This window comes from Python bivittatus, unplaced genomic scaffold, assembly GCF_059951505.1.
Source record: "Python bivittatus isolate LINGU-HERP-01145 unplaced genomic scaffold, Pbiv_v1 ctg000200_np1212, whole genome shotgun sequence".
NCBI lineage: Eukaryota > Metazoa > Chordata > Lepidosauria > Squamata > Pythonidae > Python > Python bivittatus.
Genome location: NW_028277040.1, coordinates 3,276,943 through 3,297,750, shown reverse-complemented (window position 1 = coordinate 3,297,750; position 20,808 = coordinate 3,276,943). Strand labels below are relative to the sequence as shown.

Sequence of the window (20,808 nt, the reverse complement as noted above, 5' to 3'; positions counted from 1 at the left end):
ATCTCTGATGAATTACTGGATGATTTATTGGACTGTGTATATGGGAGGATAGCAGGGAAATACTTTTATAGGGACCAGTAAAAAATCCATGATTTCCTATTCCTCTGTCTGTATGTTGGAAAGAAAAAGGGAGAGAAGAGAAATGCTCTGGACATGGTGGCAACCCCCCTCTGTAGTTAGTAAAACTCTTAAGCTGAAGTGGGGGTGTTCTATAGAGCATGCTGGATGGAAACTGAAGTTGCAGCAAGGCATGGTGAAAGAAAGAAGACATGATTACTGTTCCTTGGGAAGCTGTTCAGATCTGCAACTTGCATTCGTTGGAACTCAGAGGCCTTTTGTGAAAAGTAGTCGTGAAAAAGATGGTAGTATTTATCTTAGTAAACCAGGGTTTAATTTTAGATGCTGAACCAAATATACATAGGTGATTCTCCTATAATGGAACTGGGATTGGGTAACATTTCTGTTAATGCAGGTAAGAGCCAGTTCAAAACCTCCGCAGAACTCACAGATACCGTGGTGTTCATTTCAGGGATGAATCTACTGTAAATGTTCACTAAAGAGCTGCTCATCTGCTTACTGGACAAAACCCAGCTTGAAGATGTAATAAATTTCAGTTCTACCTCTAAACTGTATCAAACAGTTAGCCTTGATTGCATGTAGGATTTGCCAACAAGAGCATTTTATAATTATTTTTGTCCCCAGGAAGAAGACTAACATAATTCTTTTCTTCTTTTTTTTAAATCCTGCAGGGAATTATGCATGAGAACAAGCCAATTTTCACAGTGCAGTTCTATCCAGAAGGCAATCCAGGGCCAACCGACACTGAGGTACTTTGATGGGATGATCTGGAAAAAAACATTATAAAATGGTCAAACATCAAAGCCCTATTCTGCAATAACATTTCCCATTTGAAACCAGATGTTGCATAGACATGTGTGCATTCAGCTTTGCTCAGAATTAAGACTGCTGGGCCCAGCGCTGCAGCAGTGTGGAGGGCAAGGCCATGCTTGGTGCCAAAACAAAGCTGTTTCACACAACACAGTAGCTGTTTGGGTCAAAATGTTTTGCATAGCATCAGTCTCTAATATCAGAGAGTAGATCTATGCATATAAGAAATCAGGTAGCACCATTCTATCACTTCAGAATCCAGACATGGAAACACTTCTGCTGTATTGACTACTGCAGTTTGCTCTGCATGGGGCTGCCCTTGAAGACCACCTGGAAGATCAAACTGATCCAGAGCACAGTGACGGGCATACCTTGATATTTTGTGAGCTGCACGGTTGCTAGTTTGCTTCTGGGTGTGATTCAAGGTGCTGGCTATTATCTATAAGGCTCTACATGGCATTTGACCTGGTTACTTGAGAGACCACCTGCCTCCTGTAGTATCTGCCTGGCCGATTCGATCTGGCAGGGTTGGCACACCCTGGGTTCCTTTGATTAAACAATGTTATCTCTCAGGACCGTGGAAGCGCACCTTCTTTGTCAAATTTACAAATAGCATCTGGATCTCTATGTCCCATTTTTCTGTGCCACACATTTAATCAATTTTATGGTTGCAGTTCTTTGCTGCTGTTAGCTTATCATATGCACAGTCTAATTAAAATAGACCATTTTTTTTTCCTGGAGCATGCATTTCATAGGCAATTCTTCATTCTCAGTCACATGATCATGATTGTCTTTAAAATGTATATGCAGATTTAGATTCCTCCAGACACCTGAGACTTTTCTGAAATGGGAGACTTTGGAAACTCTGGGTCTTGTTTATATAATCTGAGTGGGTTTTCCAAATTCCTTTGACTTTATCTAAATGCCTTAAATGTACAAAAATGGAGTTACTCACTGCCAGGTAGATCGTCCTAGCTACGTGTGTATGTGTGTGTGTGTGTGTGTGTGTGTGTGTGTGTCCCAAGCTCTTGTTCTGTTTCTATGTGTGAGAGATTATGGGAAAGTGAGGAACAAGGTATTAAAAGTTTATCTTAGAACAGGCAACCAAGCCCAGATATGAGAAATTTGGGGGAAACGTGTTTCAAAGAGTCTCCATCTTAATTAACCCACTATAACTGAGGCTGGAAATGTACTCTGACATTTTTTCAAGTTTCTGTATTCACTTCAGCCTAGTAGTAAAGATCCCTTCCTGAAATCCTGGTCATTCTTGCTTGCTTAGACTTGCCATGTCATTTGACACCGGGGTCCAGGCCTAAAGCAATTTCTTGAGAGTTCAGGAGCATTTTCAACTTGGATGACCAGAAGGAGAATTCTGGTCTTAACTTTCCCGGTCCTGCAGTACAGTGGTACCTCTACTTACGAACGCCCCTACTTACGAATTTTTTGAGATACGACCAGCTCCGGCCCCAAAAATTTACCTCTACTTACGAACTCGCCTCTACTTATGAACCGGATCCGCGGCCATTTTCCCTGCTGCCACATGGTCGCGGCTTCCTGTGGGCGAGATCGCAGTAGCAAGGAGACGTTCGGTGAGGCTTGTGGTGTGTTTTGTGGCGTTTGAAAGGTTTTTGTGGCGTTTGGAAGGTTTTTGAGGTTTAAAAATAAAATGCATATGTTTCAGAACTGTTTATCCGTATTTACATTGAACCTTATGGGGGAAATTTACCTCGGGGTGCGACCAAATTCGGAGGGTGGATTAGCCGTATTTACATTGAATCTTATGGGGAAATTTGCCTCGTGGTGTGACCAAATTCGGAGGGCAGAACAGATTAACCGGATTTACATTGAACCTTATGGGAAACTTTACCTCGACTTGAGACCAACTCGAGTTGCAACCAGAGTCACGGAACGGATTAAGTTTGTAACTAGAGGTACCACTGTAGTTTGGTTGTTAAGGAGCTAATTATGTGATTGTAAACGATCAGGCTAAGACAGGTTATACAACTCTCCAGGAAGCAGAGCAGTAGACATTTGAGGAAACCAACGGCAGAGACAATGGAAAGAATTAGGTTTGTTTGTTGGGGGGAATTGCTATCACTTTGGAAGAGAGATTCAAGATTCAGAAGGATCTTGACAGACTTCAGCATTGGGCTCTATCCAACAAGATACAGTTCAGTGGAGGTCCTGCACTTAGGCAGGAAAACACATGCACAGGTACGGGATAGGCAATACCTGGCTCACCAGTAGTGCCTATGAGAGGAATCTACGTGTCCTGGTGGACCACCACTTAAGTATGTCAGCAGTGTGCTGCAGCTGCCAAAAAAGCCAATGCAGTCCTGGGCTGCTTCAACAGAGGGATCAAGATCAAGGGAAGTGCTAGTACTGCTCTATGCTGCACTGGTGAGGCCACATTTGGAACACTGCATCCAATTCTGGTCACCACAATACAAAAAAGAGGCCCTAGAAAGAGTGCAGAGAAGAGCAACAAAGATGATAAGGGGTCTGGAGGCTAAATCCTACATAGAACAGCTAAAGGAACTAGGTATGTTTAGCTTAATGAAGAGAAGACTGAGGGGAGACATGATAGCAGTCTTCCAATACTTGATGGGCTGCCACAGGGAAGAGGGCATCAATTTATTCTCCATAGCACCTGGGGGCAGGACAAGAAGCAATGGGTAAAAGCTCATCAAAGGGAGATCCAACCTTATTTGTCCAATAAGGACAAATTTCCTGACAGTGAGAACTATTAAGCAGTTAGGACTCCTGCCTTGGGCAGGGGGTTGGACTAGAAGACCCCCAAGGTCCCTTCCAACCCTATGATTCTATGGTTCAGTACCTGAGGCAAACATACACAGTAGCAAGAGACAAGAGCATTTCAATAACATACTCAGCAAAAATTCCAAACTAGAGAGAAATTGCAGAGATTTGCTCAACTGACAGGCCAAGAGATTTGCTCAACTTCCCCCATGGCAGACCACGGGGAAGCAACCAGCAGCAGGATCAGAAGAATTCTTTCCAGCAACCTACCAATTGTTAGAGAGGGTGTAAATATTCCATATTGAGCCTCCTCTCAGCACCAACTGAGAGTCATCAATCCTCATATGAGCAGTAGCCCATATGTTCTTCTGCCAGAACCAGACTTCCGCAGAGTGCAGTCTTCTGACTTTGTATCCAGAGTCTACATTTGTCCCAAGGGCTGGGTGGTCTAACCTCCAGATCAGGGTCTGGGTCACTTGACTTGGCCAGGCAGGAATTGGTTTCGCAGTATGAGGGCTGCTGGAGGTCAGAACTCCTGAGGAACCTGCCTCCCCTTCATACCCATCTGTATACAGTATCTGAAGATGTGTCTTCAGCCAGGGGAAAGACACAAGTGGAAACCTTCCTGATTCCATTTTTGAAAGTTGTCTGCTTTATTTTCTAATCCTCCCTTTCACTGATAATCCTTTTTCTTTCCTTTACAGAACCTCTTTGCACAATTATTTAAGTTACTAGAACACAACCCTGTTGGTGGTTTAAGCATTCTCTGTGTGCATGTGAATGGTCCCAAGAGCAAGAATCTGACCTAAGCAATGATTAGTGATGCAGGTTTTAGAACTATAGCAGACTGGAGACTTACAAGAAATATTTTATAGGGATAGGCAAAGCATGGCACCTATCTAACTACAGGTAGTCCTTGACTTATGACCATAATAGGGACCAGAAAATTCATTGTTAAGCGGTGCAGTAGGTAAGCGAGGCATCACATGACTGCACCTGATTTTAGGACTTTTTTGCGGCGGTCATTAAGTGAATCACACAGTTCCTCATTGAGTTTGCTTGTCGGAAGCCGACTGGGAAGGTCATAAATGGTGATCGCATGACCCCGGGATGCTGCAACCATTGTAAATACATGCTGGTTGCCAAGCGTCTGAAGTTTGATCATGTGACTGTGGGGACACTGCGATGGTTGTAAGTGCAAGGACTGGTCATAAGTCACTTTTTTCAGCACCGTTGTAACTTTGAACAGCCACTAAACAAAGTCAAGGACAACCTGTACATTCTACTAGGAGAAGAGTGAAAATGCATGCACTCTCTGTGAACCTGGGAAGCAAGGCAGATGGTAATAATCTCTTAAAAGGAAGAGCAGGCACAGTGAAAAAGAAACACAGAGTAAATCTTTTAACTCTCAATTTATACCCTACTCTATCTACTTCCTATATTGTGGTCAGCTGGTCATGATGTGTTGATGAGTCAGTGTTCCTAGACTTGGAACTCCAATAGTTTACAGTAACAATCGGTGTGCCTTGAAAGGGTGCTTTTCTTTGATCAAGGTCCCTTTGGTGTCTCCCTTTGGTGTGGTTCCATGAATTAGCCCTCTTTCAAAGTGCTATGCATAGTGGACCCATCACATTGCATCGAATTAGCTACTTCTCTGGCCTTCAGTGGTCTCCTGCATAGAAAACAAAGGATTGGGTGAAACATGGGGCCTGCCTCAGTGCTTCTGACTGGAGGTGGAACATCTTTCTTTTCTACATCAAGGCACTGCCTCAAAGCAGGTCACTTCAGCAAGTGGACTCAAGGCAGGTTTGCAAAGAGGTGCCATTGTGCACAACCCTATATTTTTAAGAATATCAGATCAATGATTGGTCTAATTCATTTTTTAACAGGGGCAAGTCATATTGTTCTAGGAAACTCACAAGGAAGGCATAAGGTATTAGGTTTGTCTAATTATTTAGTTAAGGCAGCTTTTTCTAACCTTGAGTCCCCAGATATTGGGGTCCAGTTATTATCACACCTAAATATTGGTCAAGCTGATGTGATTATAGGAGTTGTAGTCAACCCTCATTTGAGGGACTTAAGGTGGGAAAGGCCAACTTAGGCTTAGTTGTTGCTAAGCTTTTAATTCTATGTGATACTTTGTATTAAACTCTATAGTTCAATTTGAATAGGTAGAATCAGGTCCCAATTACTGATCTTTGTGAAAGAAAACAGTATATTTCTGACTATATTTCTTTCCCCTTGAAAAGACCTATTACTTTTCAAATGCATTTTGAATACCTTTTCCTTACTGAAGTTGTAGAATTATGTAAATGGATTCACATGCACATTTCCTTGTTCTCATATTTGAAAATGAAGCTTAATCCCCTGCCTGTGATTTCTCCTGGTAATCCCGCTAGCAATATGTTGAGTAATTTGGTGAGTGTAATAAGAAAACAGCATCAGAATGTGCAGAAAGGAAAAAAAAAAAAAGAACCTGATATTTAGTATTCATTGGAGTTACTGTATTCAAAAGACATTTTAGAAAAAAATGCATTTTAATTGCTTATTGGCTTTCTTGCTTTCTGGAAAGAGATGGAAATTTATGAAAGACAAGGAATAGATGTGCTAAATGAAACAATTTGGAACTTGAAAGGAACTGAGAAAAAATCCTTCATAAATGTTGAGCTAACCCTTCAGTCTGATTTTGGGAATCTCTGCAAGACTGAAACTGTGTGTGTGTATGTGTGTGTGTGGCAAGTAGATGCAGATGTTCAACTTATAAGGGAGGAGCAGTCAGTTTAAGAAAGAGTAATTAACATTTCCCCTTATCTACCACTTTTCACATAGATGAGAATTAGACATACTTTCTCATCTATGTGAATGTTACCAAGCTAAGAAGAATAGGCAAGAGAGAGTAAAGAATCCAACAAGGAAACAGAGCTGAAAGAGCTGGGAAGCATCTCTTACTACCTTGAGATCCAGGTAGAAAGAAAGAAGCATGAAAGTTATCTCCTGAACCAAACACAGAAGATAAAAGATCTTGAATTCTTAAGGCTACTGAAGCCATCTATATCAGTAGGCCTGAAGAAAATGACTTCCTAAAACAAATAGCAAACAATGTGAATGACAAATACAGGATATATTCAATTCTCCCAAATGGAGAAAACCTACCTTCTGAACAAAATATATAGACACCGATTACCACTTTGTGCAAGATGCTCAAGAAGAAGAACTCGATGAACTAACATACTGCTCATTAGAAGGGATGCCGGGAGATGCATTCACTAAGCCTTTACCCAGAGATTGGTATGAAACCCCTCAATAGACTATGGGAATTGTGATTGGTGCATGAGTCAGTAAAAAAGGATATTGGAGCCCCAAATCCAGTGGCACTGAGTCTTCAGTACCTCATGACCTACTGACCAGAGGGCATAGTAGATTATAGACATTTAAGGATTCACTCAAGGCCCCCTCTTTCTCCCTGTCCTTTGTTTAAGAGACTGCTAATCTATACTCACGTATTTCTGCCTTGCTTCCCAGGCGCACGTATACAAAGCACATGCTCTGGGACTCTCCTGCAGGCAGGATATAGTTAGTTAGGTGCTGGACTTTGACTATCCCTATAAAAAGTTTATTTTAAAATTAATATTATTTCAGTTATAAAACATAAAACTCACACACACAGAGTGCTTCAACCTGCAAGAATAATTTGAATACATAATGCAGTAAATTCAAGCCAGGGAAGTATAGCTGGGGAAAATTTCGCAAGATTCATAATGGACAACCACATTTTTTATTCTGTTTATCAGTAAACTTGTGAGGCAGATTGTTATTATACCTTTGTAATAAACTGAGACATTAAAGATGGGTAGATTTGTTCCATGATATGATGAGTAGGCTGATGTTATTGTCTAATAAAATTCCACACAATTGAAATCCACATCTATACGAGGCTGTTGTAAATCAGCAGCAGAAGGTCCTTGATGAATGGCATTTAGATTTTCATGCAGATTATATGAGAAGTGTGCATTAAATTTCTTAGGCCCTTGGTTGTTCAGTTTGTTTGGGATACAATGCAAAGAACGTATCTATTAATTAAGTTAACTATTAATTAGAGTAATTAGGTTCACAACCTAATTATAGAGAGAATGCTAATGATACCAAATAGCAAATTCCAGAGGGGTAATTTTGCTGGGTTGTTAGGTTGCTGCACTAAAACCATTCAAATCCTTTGCTTATGATAGTAATAGAATTTATGTAAACTGCTTGTTTATGTATATTCGTTTGGGGGGGGAAAAGAACAGCATCTGACTTTTTGTCTAACTGCTTGCTTTTATGTTAAGTACTTGGAAAAAATGGCCAGGACAAGTAATCTGAAGCAAGGCTGTATATGTGGAAGAGTATGATTGGAGAAATGATAGAGGTAAAATGTAACAGGTAGAAATTGTGCCTCCTGAATGCATCGTGTGGGTTTGGTTTTTTGTTTTTAAATATTCTGTTCAATTCCTTGACCCTTCAGGAACTTAAATGATCGCTGGACATATGTCCTCTCTCAAGGACAGGGCTGAACCATACATTGAAATGGGTGAAGGAGAAATCCATACTCATAAGACTGTTAAGAGAGTTTTATCACCAAAGTCAGAAACATCCTTAAAGGTTACATTTAAGATTCTTTTTTAGATCAGTGGCTACACAGCATAGCCAATAATAATTTGTCTTCCTTTACCACACAATTTGCATTATTGCTTTGCTCCTTGTGTAGAAGGTCACACTTTTGGCAACATGAGAAATACACACTGGTTCGAATTAACTGCTGTACTGGTGATGATCCTAGAACTCTGTGCAAACAGGAAGAATAATCAATGTAGTCTTTTGGATGCTGCTATTCTTTACTCTTTATTTTTATAGTTCATATTTGATTCATTTATCTCGCTGATCAAGAAGGGAAAAGGTACAAGCATTCCTTCAGTGCTGCCCAAGGCCACAGCTGCCACTTCAAGAGTTGAGGTCTGTATATGAATGTGCTTTGTCTTAAATATTAATCATATACTGACTATTGCTGTTACTATATGAACTGGATAGAAATATTAATAGAAATCTTCATAAGAAAAACTCCTTGCAAAAAAATAATTGTACTTATATTTGCTTCAAAAGAAATTGGAAGCTGCTGCTTCTTTTCTTTCTTTCTTTCTTTCTTTCTTTCTTTCTTTCTTTCTTTCTTTCTTTCTTTCTTTCTTTCTTTCTTTTTACTGTTTATCAGTTTGGGTTAGTTTTTATGTTCTTTGTAAAATTTTTAATAAAATTTATTTTAAAAATGCCTTGCAAAAAATGCCTTGCAAAAAATGCCTTGCAAAAAATTTTATTATACATGAAACTTACGGTAACACTAGTTTTGCTCCAAATGATTATTAATCCTTTTGGGTTGGAATGCATCCTTTTAGTACATAGCTAAAGGAGAATTTTTGATTGGCTTATTTAATGTTACAGTCTATTAGATCTGCATGATTTAGGACATGTCTCCTTGAGGCTTAATCTGAGCCAATGTTTATCATGGTTCTGTTTTAGAACCTGCTTTGAATAGTAGAGTTGGGTACTAATCCTAAGAAAGATTTTTGCTCATATTCCAGAAAGTAACAATCAGACCGTTCTTACCTAGGCTTATGGAAGAAGGGATTTCTGACTAAACAGTTCATTTCCCAAGATTGCTGAGACATCATGATTTAACAGTTAGCTATTTCATTTCTTACTGCAATTATTCTCCTATCCTAAATAATTCGTATTACAGACTTAGCTGTGCTGCAACCTAGCAGTTGGTCATAAGAATCATAAAATCTAACTTCCCAGCTCCTTAAGCGCAGACTGTGTTCCTTTGAACAAAGCTCAAAACGTTTTGCATCTTCAGGCCATAGGAAAGAATAGAAACTTGTGTCCAACTGCTACTCCCCTGTTTTTCAACCCAGGGCCACAGAGTAGGTTGAATGAGAGAGCCAATTTGGTGTAGTGGTGAAGGTGCTGGCTTAGAAGCCAGGAGGTGGTGAATTCTAGGCCTGCCTTAGGTGGGAAAACCGGCTGGGTGACCTTGGGCCAGTCACTCGCTCTCAGCCCAACCCACTTTGCAAGATAGTTGTGGGGAAAATAGGAGGCAGAAATATTAGGTATGTTTACCAACTTGAATTATATATAAAAACATGGGATAGAAATCTAACAATAATCATAATCCTAATAATGGATGACAGGGGAATGATTTTCAGTTGAGAGGAGGGGGGACTTTAAAGCAAAATCCCATAGGATCCAACAAAAACATACTTTTGCTCTCATTAATTGAAAAACTGGTTTATATTGATGCCTGTTAACACCTTCTCCCCCTCCATAGAAAGAACAGATAGATGTATTTCCAATTTCTTGAAATAAACCCTTTGGGTCTTTCTGATATATTATAGGAGGAAGAGACCGGTAAACTCTTTAAAACAAACTCCCAGTTAGTACATCTCCCTCTATGTTTTATTTTTTTAAATAATATAATCTTCATGGGCAATTTTCAGTTGGCACTGGTTATTTATTTATTTGTATTTGCAGCCTGCAGTGTGTTTTTTTTCCCCCTGGGGATAGGACTGCCTGCTGGCTGTGGACCGGGGTGGGGGGGTGGGGGATGGCTGCTGATGTATCTTAATGGCATCAATAATATTGACTGTTGCAGCAAGGTGCCAGAGCATGCACCAAGTGCTCATGCCTATTAAGGTTCAATAAACCAGCCTTGTAATCTTTGCACTGTATTTCTACCACCTCAGCAGCATTCGTGATACTTGCATGCTAAGTAAACTAGCACAGACAGACAAGCCCCCAAACTTTGCATGACCTGTCTGAAAAATAAAGTACGGCACCAACACCCATGGAAGCCAACCATGAACGTTTCCCATAGCAAACTTTGAAAAAACAGCAACACCTTCCTAGGTAGTCTGGCGGCGTGCAGCTGCTGGCTGCCTTCTCTCTGGCCATGTGCTTATGTGTTTCTCTCCTTTCAACACTCCTTACCTGCATCACCAGTCTAAACCAGTAATAGCAGGAATATGACTAGTCCCTGTTGCTGTACTGGCTAAACTGGAAAAAAGCTGAAAAAAAGGAGCCCCTTCACTGTTTCTGAAATAATCGCCAAACTGAAGTGCTCAGCATAGTTGGAGCACTCAGAAGTGTGCGTTTTGATACAGCCAAGTTTCGTTTCACAATAGAAAAGTTGTTGTTTGTTTCATGGTTGGAACACTTATACAACACTTTTGAATGTTCCAGGCATGAAACGAAATTAATGATTTGAGATTCGAATGTTTTGAGGTCAAAATGTTTTGTATACCCCTACTGGATATGTCCCAAGTACAGCTGATTTTTCACTACAGGATTTTAGTTCTGGGTTTTGCCACTGGAAGTGAATAGTTCTTTAAAGAGGTTCTCCTTTGGACAACAGTGATTCTTACAATGTCTTGTCAGACGCTGCAAGGAAGGTTGGCGAGCTTGCTATTTGCTTGAATGGGCAGCCTAACAAATGCTTATTCCTCAATCCGAGAACTTCCTTAGAACTGGTTGCTTGTTTAACCAATATGCGTTGGGGGGAGGGGGGAAATAGTCCCATCCACTCTAATGAAATGGTCTAAATAATGGGGACAGTCACTTGCAAGAAGCTTTCCATCCAAGGGGTAGACTTGTGTAGCTTTTCCAGATTGGTTAAGATTAGAGCTTCAAGAACTCCCAGCTGGCTAGCTACCCAGAGTAGTAAGTAGTGTTGGAAAAAGCTGATAGAAGTGCTTAAAAATTAACGTCTTTCTCATTGCAAATATGCAATCAACGAGAACAGAGAGTTGAAAGGGAAGCATTGGCTATTCCTGTTTGAAAGAAAGAGGTTAGGACACAGCTTCCTTGATTTAAGAAGACTGAGAATGTACATGCTGATGTAACCTCAGATACTTGCTGGTTACTTCCAGGTTTCCAAAGTTCTCATCCTAGGATCTGGTGGTTTGTCTATTGGTCAAGCAGGAGAATTTGATTATTCTGGCTCCCAGGCTGTGAAAGCCATGAAGGTAAGAATGAGGACATTGAAATATTGGCATGTGCCGTAGCCGTTCTTGATCCTTCAAACAGTAGGAGTTTGTTCTGTTTTTATAAAATCTTTGACACAATGTAGTAGTTGTAGTACTTGTTTGTGATAAAGATAGTTCAGCCCCACTGATTTATTGTGAAAAAATGCATTTTATTATTTTCCAAGTTCAGCTTGGTATCTGTTACTCTGTTCCCAGAATGGGAGAGCAAAGAATATTGTAAATAATGTAGCAGCTGATAGGTAACAGGTCCCTGTGTTAGCCAGAGCACAAATCATCATGTAGGCTAAATTCACTGAGACGTTCAGAATTTATGTATGTTATTACAATAAACTACTAGTTATTCTGGTGATGCGGCAAAAATAGAGTATTATGACCCTATCTGCAACTTTGTATGAGACCTGTATCTGCAGAAGCAAGTGACAGACTTTGAAAGCCCTGAATTATTTATGAAACATATCTTACAGGGAATAACTCTATAAATGGGGTGATAATTAGGTTTTCCACTGTACACGCAGTTAAGGATGAAGGAATCTTTCACCGGTGCTCATGTTTGGATTTTTGCATAATATTTTTCCAACAACGAGATTAAAATTGTAATAGCACAGTATGAGGTAAGGGCTACAAAATGTGATTTCATTCATTTTTTTTTATTTAAAAGTGGGGGGTGGGAGGGAAGAAACCCATCAGATTCCTGGTTGCAAAGATCAATTCTCTCTTCTGAGAAAATGAGCATGATCCACCCAAAGTGAAATATTTTTCAGTTCTATTTTCAGTTCAGTATGAGAACTAAAGACTTGTTTTAGGTCTTATCTATTGAATCCAACAGCATTTAAAGAAGCTTAACATTGGCTAGATTTTTTTCTGTTATATTTTGTAGTGTAAGAAGTGAGTCCAATGGTTTGCATGGGGTACAGTGTTTTTTTCCCAATTTCTGGAAAATATGCTTACAATTATGAAGACTGGGAAGCCCTGAATTCTCCAGGCCAGACTTTCAGTGTTTGATTAAGCTGATGCTTGGTTGACATAACAGGAACATTGGTAAGCCCGTAGAACTGGCAAAGTGACTGAGACCACTAAAGTCAGCCTATGGGAAAGGACAACTTCACAGAGATATTGTCTGAAGATAGCAAACCAGAAGGAAAAATGGGTTTTTCTTGATAACAAAAATAATCTTGCCTCCCCCTCCTCTATTCTCTTGCTTTCCATTTTAGAGTTAAGAAACGTTCTGTTTTCCAGTTTCTTAACTGGAACATTTTCCATCTTGCTAGCTTGACCTCCTTTTTCACTATCAGTCGGCTGTCTTGATTTGTTGCTAATCAGCCTTGCTAGAAATGACACTTGTTCTTGGTGTCCTTGCCTCTGGCAGCATGATTTACAACAGTAATGTAGTCAAGACTGTTTGCATGGTACAGTAATGTAAACTGTACCAATAGAAGAGAATATCTGTAGCTCAGGGTTGAACTGTAGAGCCCCTGAGGTTCTCTGAGCTTGGTTGTTTTCTTGCAGACGTTTCACTACCTGGCTAAGTAACATCTTCAGTGCTATGTTACTTAGCCAGGTAATGAAATGTCTGCAAGAAAACAACCAAGCTCAGAGAACCCCAAGGACTCTACAATGCAAACTGTGCCTAAGCACTACAGCGATTATGGGCCTTCCTGTGATTTATTTTAATTCTTTTAAAGGGCAGCTGCACAAACCTATGAAATGATGCAGCTGCTTTAAGGAGATGCAGCCAGCTGCTAGATGAGCACTCCCGAGTACTGCAAAAGCCCTTTTTACCTTTAAATCAAAGTACTGACAGCATGGCCCTATTATTTAATCTTTCTTTGTAACTTTGGATTTACTTATGTAAATTCATTTTGGTTTGTTTTTCTAGGAAGAAAATGTGAAAACAGTTCTGATGAACCCCAACATTGCCTCAGTTCAGACGAATGAAGTTGGCTTAAAGCAGGCTGACACTGTTTATTTCCTTCCAATCACCCCACATTTTGTTACAGAAGTCATCAAAGCAGAACGACCAGATGGATTAATTCTTGGTATGGGTGGACAAACTGCTTTGAACTGTGGTAAGTTATGGGATTTCTGTAATGCAGCTGAGAACATTCTTTATCTGTGAGAAAAGGCAACACAGTCCAGATGTAAGAGATGGGGAAGGAAGCATTTCAAAGAGATTGTGCTTTAATTAACTAGCTGGGAATTCACCCTTCCAGGAATCCATGCAGTTCTTATTTTGTGGCGTCCTTGGGGTTCTCTGAGCTTGGTTGTTTTATTGCAGACGTGTTACCTGGCTAGATAACATCTTCAGTGCTAGAAGGGAGTGGGGTTTGCCTGCAGCAAACCTAGCAAACCCCACTCCCTTCTAGCACTGAAGAAGTTACCTAGCTGGGTAACAAAACATCTGGAAGAAAACAACCAAGCTCAGAGAACCCCAAGGACTCCATAATTCAACCCTGAGCTACATATTTTCTCTTCTATTGGTTCTTGTTTCCTTGATTTGCCAGTTCCATGGGCTTGACAGAGTTCCACCACTGAGGGAATACCATCTTCAGGGACCCTGGGCTCGAGCCTTCCCAGTGATCCCCCGTCCCAATTTAGAACAGCTTACTCTCAAATATCTTGACCCTCCTCCTTGCTACATTTTTAGAAAGGTATAAAAACATGTTCTTCAGAAAGGCATTTGGGGATGCTACCTCAAAAGGTGGTGCATGGGACTGATTGGTTATACGTAATTGCATTAATTGATTTTTGTTTTTAATTTTCTAACAATAATATTATATGCTGTTCAGAGTCTCTGGAAATGGAATGGCATATAAATTGTAGAAATAACTAACTCCCACTTTTCTTCCTCCAGAAAAGGATTGGAGTGGATTCATGCCAGCTGGCCCTATATCCAGCTAGTCCCTGTATGTAACATGATGGCCCACCTTCACTTCTCCATCATAGCTAAAAAATCACTAGCTGAGGAGGAAAGATTTCAGAACATTTTGGATACTAATTGTTCCAATTCATTCTGTGTACAGGAGTGGAACTGTTTAAACGTGGCATTCTGCAAGAATATGGAGTGAAGGTCCTTGGAACATCAGTTGAATCTATCATGGCCACTGAGGACAGGCAGATGTTTTCGGACAAACTGAATGAAATTAATGAGAAGATTGCTCCCAGCTATGCTGTGGAATCGGTAAATCAGATTTAAAATAATAAATCTGGTGGTAGTTTGAAATGGCTGAACTAGAGATGTGTGTAAGTGTGGAGGCCATGCCATCCTAATTGTGGGGACAGGATTTATTTCCCCACTTATCATTGCTCTAAATATATTTTGACTCATGAATTTATGAAGAAGGCAGGAATAAAGCATTACTCCAGTGAAGGGAATACAGCATCCCATTTGCAGGCAGGTCTATGCTATATTTTGAAAGTTTCCTCTTTCACTCTATTATTTGTCCCACTGCCTTTACATTGTGTGTGCATGAATAGTGGCACTGCTGTGGTGAACTTTGTCTCCCCAAAACCTTACAAGATGAAAGATAAAGGTACTGCCATGCCATACAGCTTAGCCTCTGACTCCACCCCAAGAGGGAGTCATTCCTTCACAGTCCTTCATCACAGGCTGATCAGCGCAATGCTGGCCAGGGGGCAGGACAAGCAGAGAAGAGGCACTGCAGAACCCTGCCCCCTTTCCCTTCTTCCCTACCCCAGCTTAGTTCTTCTGTGGACAATAGCGCCAGATAATGTGACTTAGCATTCGCAGCATGCTAAATGCAGAGGAAGTTTAGAGCTCAGATCCATTCTTATGTTTCACTTGGGGGCAAATGTCCTTGAGCAAATAACTTTTATTAATTTTTAATATTGTTTTAATGTTAACCCAACTTAACAATTATCTCAGAATGGTTTTTATCCTATTGAAGTCGATAAAGTAATGAACTGCTGCTAATAATCAATACATTCATGGAGTATGAATGTCATATTAGTAATTTCAGCTGTGCAGCTAACAAGAATATGAAAGCAGAACCCCTCACAATATTTTTTTCTCTACCAACTGGGACATAAAATGAATGTATTTTCCCCAGTAGCTTAATATGGGTTTAATACATAATATTGGTTTAATACATATTTGATTGTTCTCAAATACAGGTAGTCCTCGTTCAGCATCCATAATTGGGAGGGGCAACTTGGTCATTAAGCAAAGTGGTTGCTAAGTGAAACTGTGATTGTGCTTATGATCTTCAGCTTTCCTTTGCTGTACAGACCTGCAAAGGTTATAAATGCAAGGACTGGTTGCAAAGTTACTTTTTTATCACTGTGGTAACTGTGAATGGTTGCTGTACAAGGCAGCCGCTAAACAAGGACTGCCTGTAGGACTGTTGGCTTTGGTTCATCTATCCCAAAGCTTATTAACAGTTTATGTAGCCACATGATTTCTTGGTTGACTTGTGCTGCAGATATGTACTCTGCTTCAGTGGATGATAGGACAACTGACTGCTTTCTGCTTGCTAGCTGATCACCCCATCCACATACAGAAACAGCTGTCTCCTTGTGGACTTTCATTCTACCCTGTCTTCTGCCCAGACAGTCTATATCGAAGTTTGACTTGCAGTCTGAGGTTTAACTTGCCGTGCCATTTAAGTCCACGTTCCTGACTCCAGCCCAGTCCCCTTTGATTACACAGGATTCTGACTCTTGCAGTAACGACTGGCCTTGTCACTGTGGCTTTGTATAACAGCTTCCCAGTTCTAGTTCTGTAATTGTCAGTTTCAGACAGGGACTCAGAGTTTGCAGTTTGTTTTAGGAAGACAGTTTTTACTGACTTTGTTAGCTTAACTTAGCCCTATGCATTCAGGAAGATCTTTGATGAGGGTGGTAACTTCCATTTTGCTCTCTTTCTATCTGGATGCCAAGGTAGTTGAATACGCTTTCAAGTCCTTTCACCTTTATTTCCTTGTTGAAGGTTTTTTTAAAATAGTCTATTGGCTATCCTTCTTATCTTAGTAACAGGTAATTAAATCATCCACAAAAGTGAGAAACATCTTTTGTTTCTGAATCTTAAATAAAAACAAGGATTATTGTGTGCAAAGCCTTGGTTGATAAGCATCTGCTCAGCTTCTCATTCCAGGTTTTCAATGCTTGCTTCCAGACTTAACTGTTCTTCTGAAGCTTGCATACCAGAGTTTTCTTTCCTAGTTCCTCAAAACCAGGTACTTTCTGCATGCAGATGTCTTCCTTGATTTCTCCATGAAGCAATGCATCTTACTGCTGTATGCTTGTCTACTGGTTCAAATGTCTCATCATAGTCCTCACCATACTTCTGTTATGACCCTTGGCCTGGGGTCTCACTATACGGCACTGGACATCTCCTTCTCCATTATACTCCATGGTTTGCATCCCTGTGGGTAGTTTCCCATGGGTTGTTTCCCTTTCATGTAGCTTAACAAATTCCCAAGTATCATTTTGTGGAACTCTTCAATTTCCTTTTCTGCAGATTTTCTCCATTTGTTTCTTTAGTGGCTAACATCTTTTTGATGTCCTTCCATGTACAGTATGGAATTCTTTTACTAGCTCCCTCATGGCAGTGTAGGATAACCTTTCTGGTGGAGCCCCTTTGGTTCACTACTTGGAGCATCTGGGCTGTGGTGTCTCAGTTTCTCCTTATGGCTTTGCCATGCAATATTTCAAAGCTTGGTAAGCAATGCTGTGTACTTTAATAGTTGTATACAGTAGTACGATCTAGGCTCACAGATTCTTTGCAGTATTATAGGTATCGAATAATGACTCATGATGAGTTCAGCTTGGTTCTCTTTACTTTTGGCACATATACATAAACTTTAGAAGTGAATATTTCTATGGCTGGGCTTTTTCTGCTGCATCTATGGCTTTCCACGAAAGTTTGTGTTGCACATAATGGCTTTACTGTATTTATTCTGCAACCTGAGGCATTGCCTCATCATCTCAGTCAAGGAATGATTTATCCTCTCTGCCATTCTGTTCTGGAGGACAGGCCATTGTGGTTTCATGTGCAATCCCTTGCTCTTTCAAGTACCTTTGCATGTTGCTTGTTTATGAGCACCTCACATTGACTGTACATAGTACTTGAGGATTTCTTCAAAATGTATTGTTTATTAAAGCCACATGTTCTTTAAATTTCTCCAGCACTTGACTTTTCACTGAGCATGTAATAAAATGTGTAACTTGTAAAATCACCTATGAACATTAGGATACTTTTGTTTCCATCTGTTGTGGTGACATGCATAGGACCCCAAATGTCACTGTGCATATAATGGCTTCATTCCTTTTATCTCCATATTCTTTGATTTATGCCTTTTTCCATTATACAACATGCACATCTGGATTGATTTAGACACATACCTTTAATGTTATTCCTTTGACTAAAGCATCCAGTTTAGAAACAGCATCTGGATCTCTGTGTTCCATCCTCTGATGCCACAAATGTAAGCTATTTTTGTGGTTGCAATTTGCTGATCTTGCTTTATGATATGCAAGGTTTAATTCAAATAATCTATTTTTTAGGGGAGTGCCTCTCACAAACATTTCTCTAATCATAGTAATAATGATTATCATGTCCTTTCTGTGTAATACATTTTACTTGACTCCCAATCTGGGTGATATAAGGCATCTTTAATTGCTAAATAGAGCATCTGTCCTTTGCCTAATGCACAATGGAATTTTATGAAGCTGTTCCAGCTTAGGTGGACTTTTGTCTATTTTCCAAATAATGTATTCATTTATTCTGTCCTATATAGCTTCTTCTTTTTAAAATAAAATCAGAGGTTGCCTCAGAATCCAAACTGATACCCTCTAGTAGCCCACCAGTTCTCACATTAATTGCTTTAATCTTTTTATTTTATAGTGGATCAAGGTGTGGTCTAACAGGTTTGTCCTGTCTCCCAATCTTAGGGCAGTTGATTTGTCAACCGCTGGAACCTTCTAGGCAGATTCTTCACTGAAAGCCACATCCTGTCTTTCAGCATTATACATATCAAAGTTTTGCAAGCAGTTTATTACAAAATTAATTCTCATATAAGACTGGGAGGATTTTCCAAATAGCTTTCCCTTAAATGGACTTGCTCACTCTCAGGTAGATCATTCCAACTTTATCATGACTCCATCTCTGAAATTGGCTATTTTATTTTCTAATCACTTTTTTAACTGCTCAAGAGACTTACCCTTTCTCTCTCCTTTATGGAAGCTCTTTGTACATTCATTTTATTCCTGGGCTCATAACCCTGTTGGAACTATAAGTGGAAGTATGGGCATTTAAACATTTCTGAGAGCAGAAATCTGACCTGAGCAATGCTTAGTGAAGCAGGTTTCATAATTATAACAGAAAAGAGATTTGCTTAAGGAAAAATAGACAAAGTCTAACACTTAGCTAACAACATCCTAGCAAGAGAAGAATGAAAAGGTTCATGCTTTCTGTATGTATGCCTGAGAAGAAAGGCAAAAGGAAGTGAGCAAAGTTAGCAATTTCTTAGATAAAGAACAGGGAGAATGATAAAGAGGGAGTCTAGAGTAAATCCTTAAATATCTACCTACCATTGCTGCTTGTGGTCAGTTAGTCATAAGGTGATGAAAGGGAATCTTGTCATCCATTCCCATGAGGTATGTATACTGGAATGTGTAAAATTATCTAATGAAGTCTTTTTATCATCTTCAACAAACTTATCTTTCCCAGATTTTTTTCAGGAAAGTTATTAGAGTTAAATTTATCTACCATTTTGTCCAAACATAAATAGTAAGTATTAACCTGACTGGCATCCACAGGTCTATTTGTAGCATGTTATACAGTAATCGGATGATACTCAAAGATTTTAGGTGCTGAGAGATTTCCTATCTATTGTTATCTTGTTTTCTGTTCATTTTTGTATTATGGCAGATAGAAGATGCTTTGGAAGCAGCAGAAAAAATTGGCTACCCTGTTATGATACGCTCAGCTTATGCCTTGGGAGGACTAGGATCAGGTTTATGTATTGACAAGGAACATCTCCTGGATCTTGCTACCAAGGTATTATTCTGGCTGTTCTTTGGTAGTATTTTGGTATCACATCTGGAATCCAGGGCTCATCAAAGATAGAAATCAGGTCACAGCAGGCAGAGTTTTAGGCCATATGTTGGACAGAGTGTACATTGGAAGTTCAGTTTCAGCATCTTTGTTAGTATACTATGGAAACATCAGATACCAGCTGTATTTCAATCTGAGTATCAGTGCTTTGGCAAATTATTTTAACACTGCTCTGAGTCCACCAAATGCTGAAGAAGAAGGAGGTCTGTATTATAGACCTTACCTCTTTGGTGCAGCTATTTTAAGTTAAATAAGTATGTTTCCCTTATAACTGTAACTACTTATTAAAAAAAAAAAAGATAATCAATCTATAAAATAGATATAAAAACTGCCATAAGTATCAATAATAAAAGATGATAGCAAAAATATGTAAATTGGAATTTATTTAAAAATCATCACCCCAAAATAATAACAAAGGCTATGGTTTGAGTAGAAATTCTAAAATAATTTTTAGAAAATTAGGTTACTTTACTAAGCAAAGCAGCATTCCATTTCTTTTTACCTTAATCTACATTTCTCAATGTTAATTTACATATCTTATAAGCAACTAGCAAATTCAGCCTGAAAATTAGTTTATCCATTTTCAGCTTTTCATGTTGATATATTTTTTTTATGATGGTGCGATTAGTAAGCAATCAATATCCAATAATGTTTAAAATCTTAATATTTTTATGGTATTTTGGGATGACAGATAACCTTCTGTAGAATAAACCAAACCTTCAACAAGAAATATACCATAGGGTAAAGTGAATAATATTGAGAAGATTTTTTACCTTATTTGGGTGCCCTGTCTAGTGAGGTTATAAAACTTGCTATCTCTGAAAAGTGAAGGGTGGATCCTCACTTGGATGGATTATGTGGAAGAAGTCATTGGTATCTCAAAATATGAACAAGGAAACAACCTCAGTAACAGATTATGGAAATACTGTAACTCTTTGAGGGTCTCATCCTTTATCAGCTTTGGAAATCTCTGCCTTAATTACAAAAATAGCCATAGGGAGGGCCTCTGTCATTGAAAGA

The 20,808-nt window shown here is 39.4% G+C and overlaps 1 protein-coding gene across 1 annotated transcript in view; it reads left to right on the top strand.

The window, feature by feature from the left end:
* The window catches only part of CPS1 (carbamoyl-phosphate synthase 1), a 136,936-nt gene that overhangs the window by 31,448 nt on the left and 84,680 nt on the right, over positions 1–20,808 (top strand). Inside the window, exons 11-16 of the mRNA XM_007421662.2 lie at positions 750–827; positions 8,536–8,634; positions 11,598–11,693; positions 13,591–13,780; positions 14,735–14,892; positions 19,603–19,731. Coding sequence (XP_007421724.2) covers positions 750–827; positions 8,536–8,634; positions 11,598–11,693; positions 13,591–13,780; positions 14,735–14,892; positions 19,603–19,731 — 750 coding nt within the window. The remainder of the gene's footprint in view (positions 1–749; positions 828–8,535; positions 8,635–11,597; positions 11,694–13,590; positions 13,781–14,734; positions 14,893–19,602; positions 19,732–20,808) is intronic.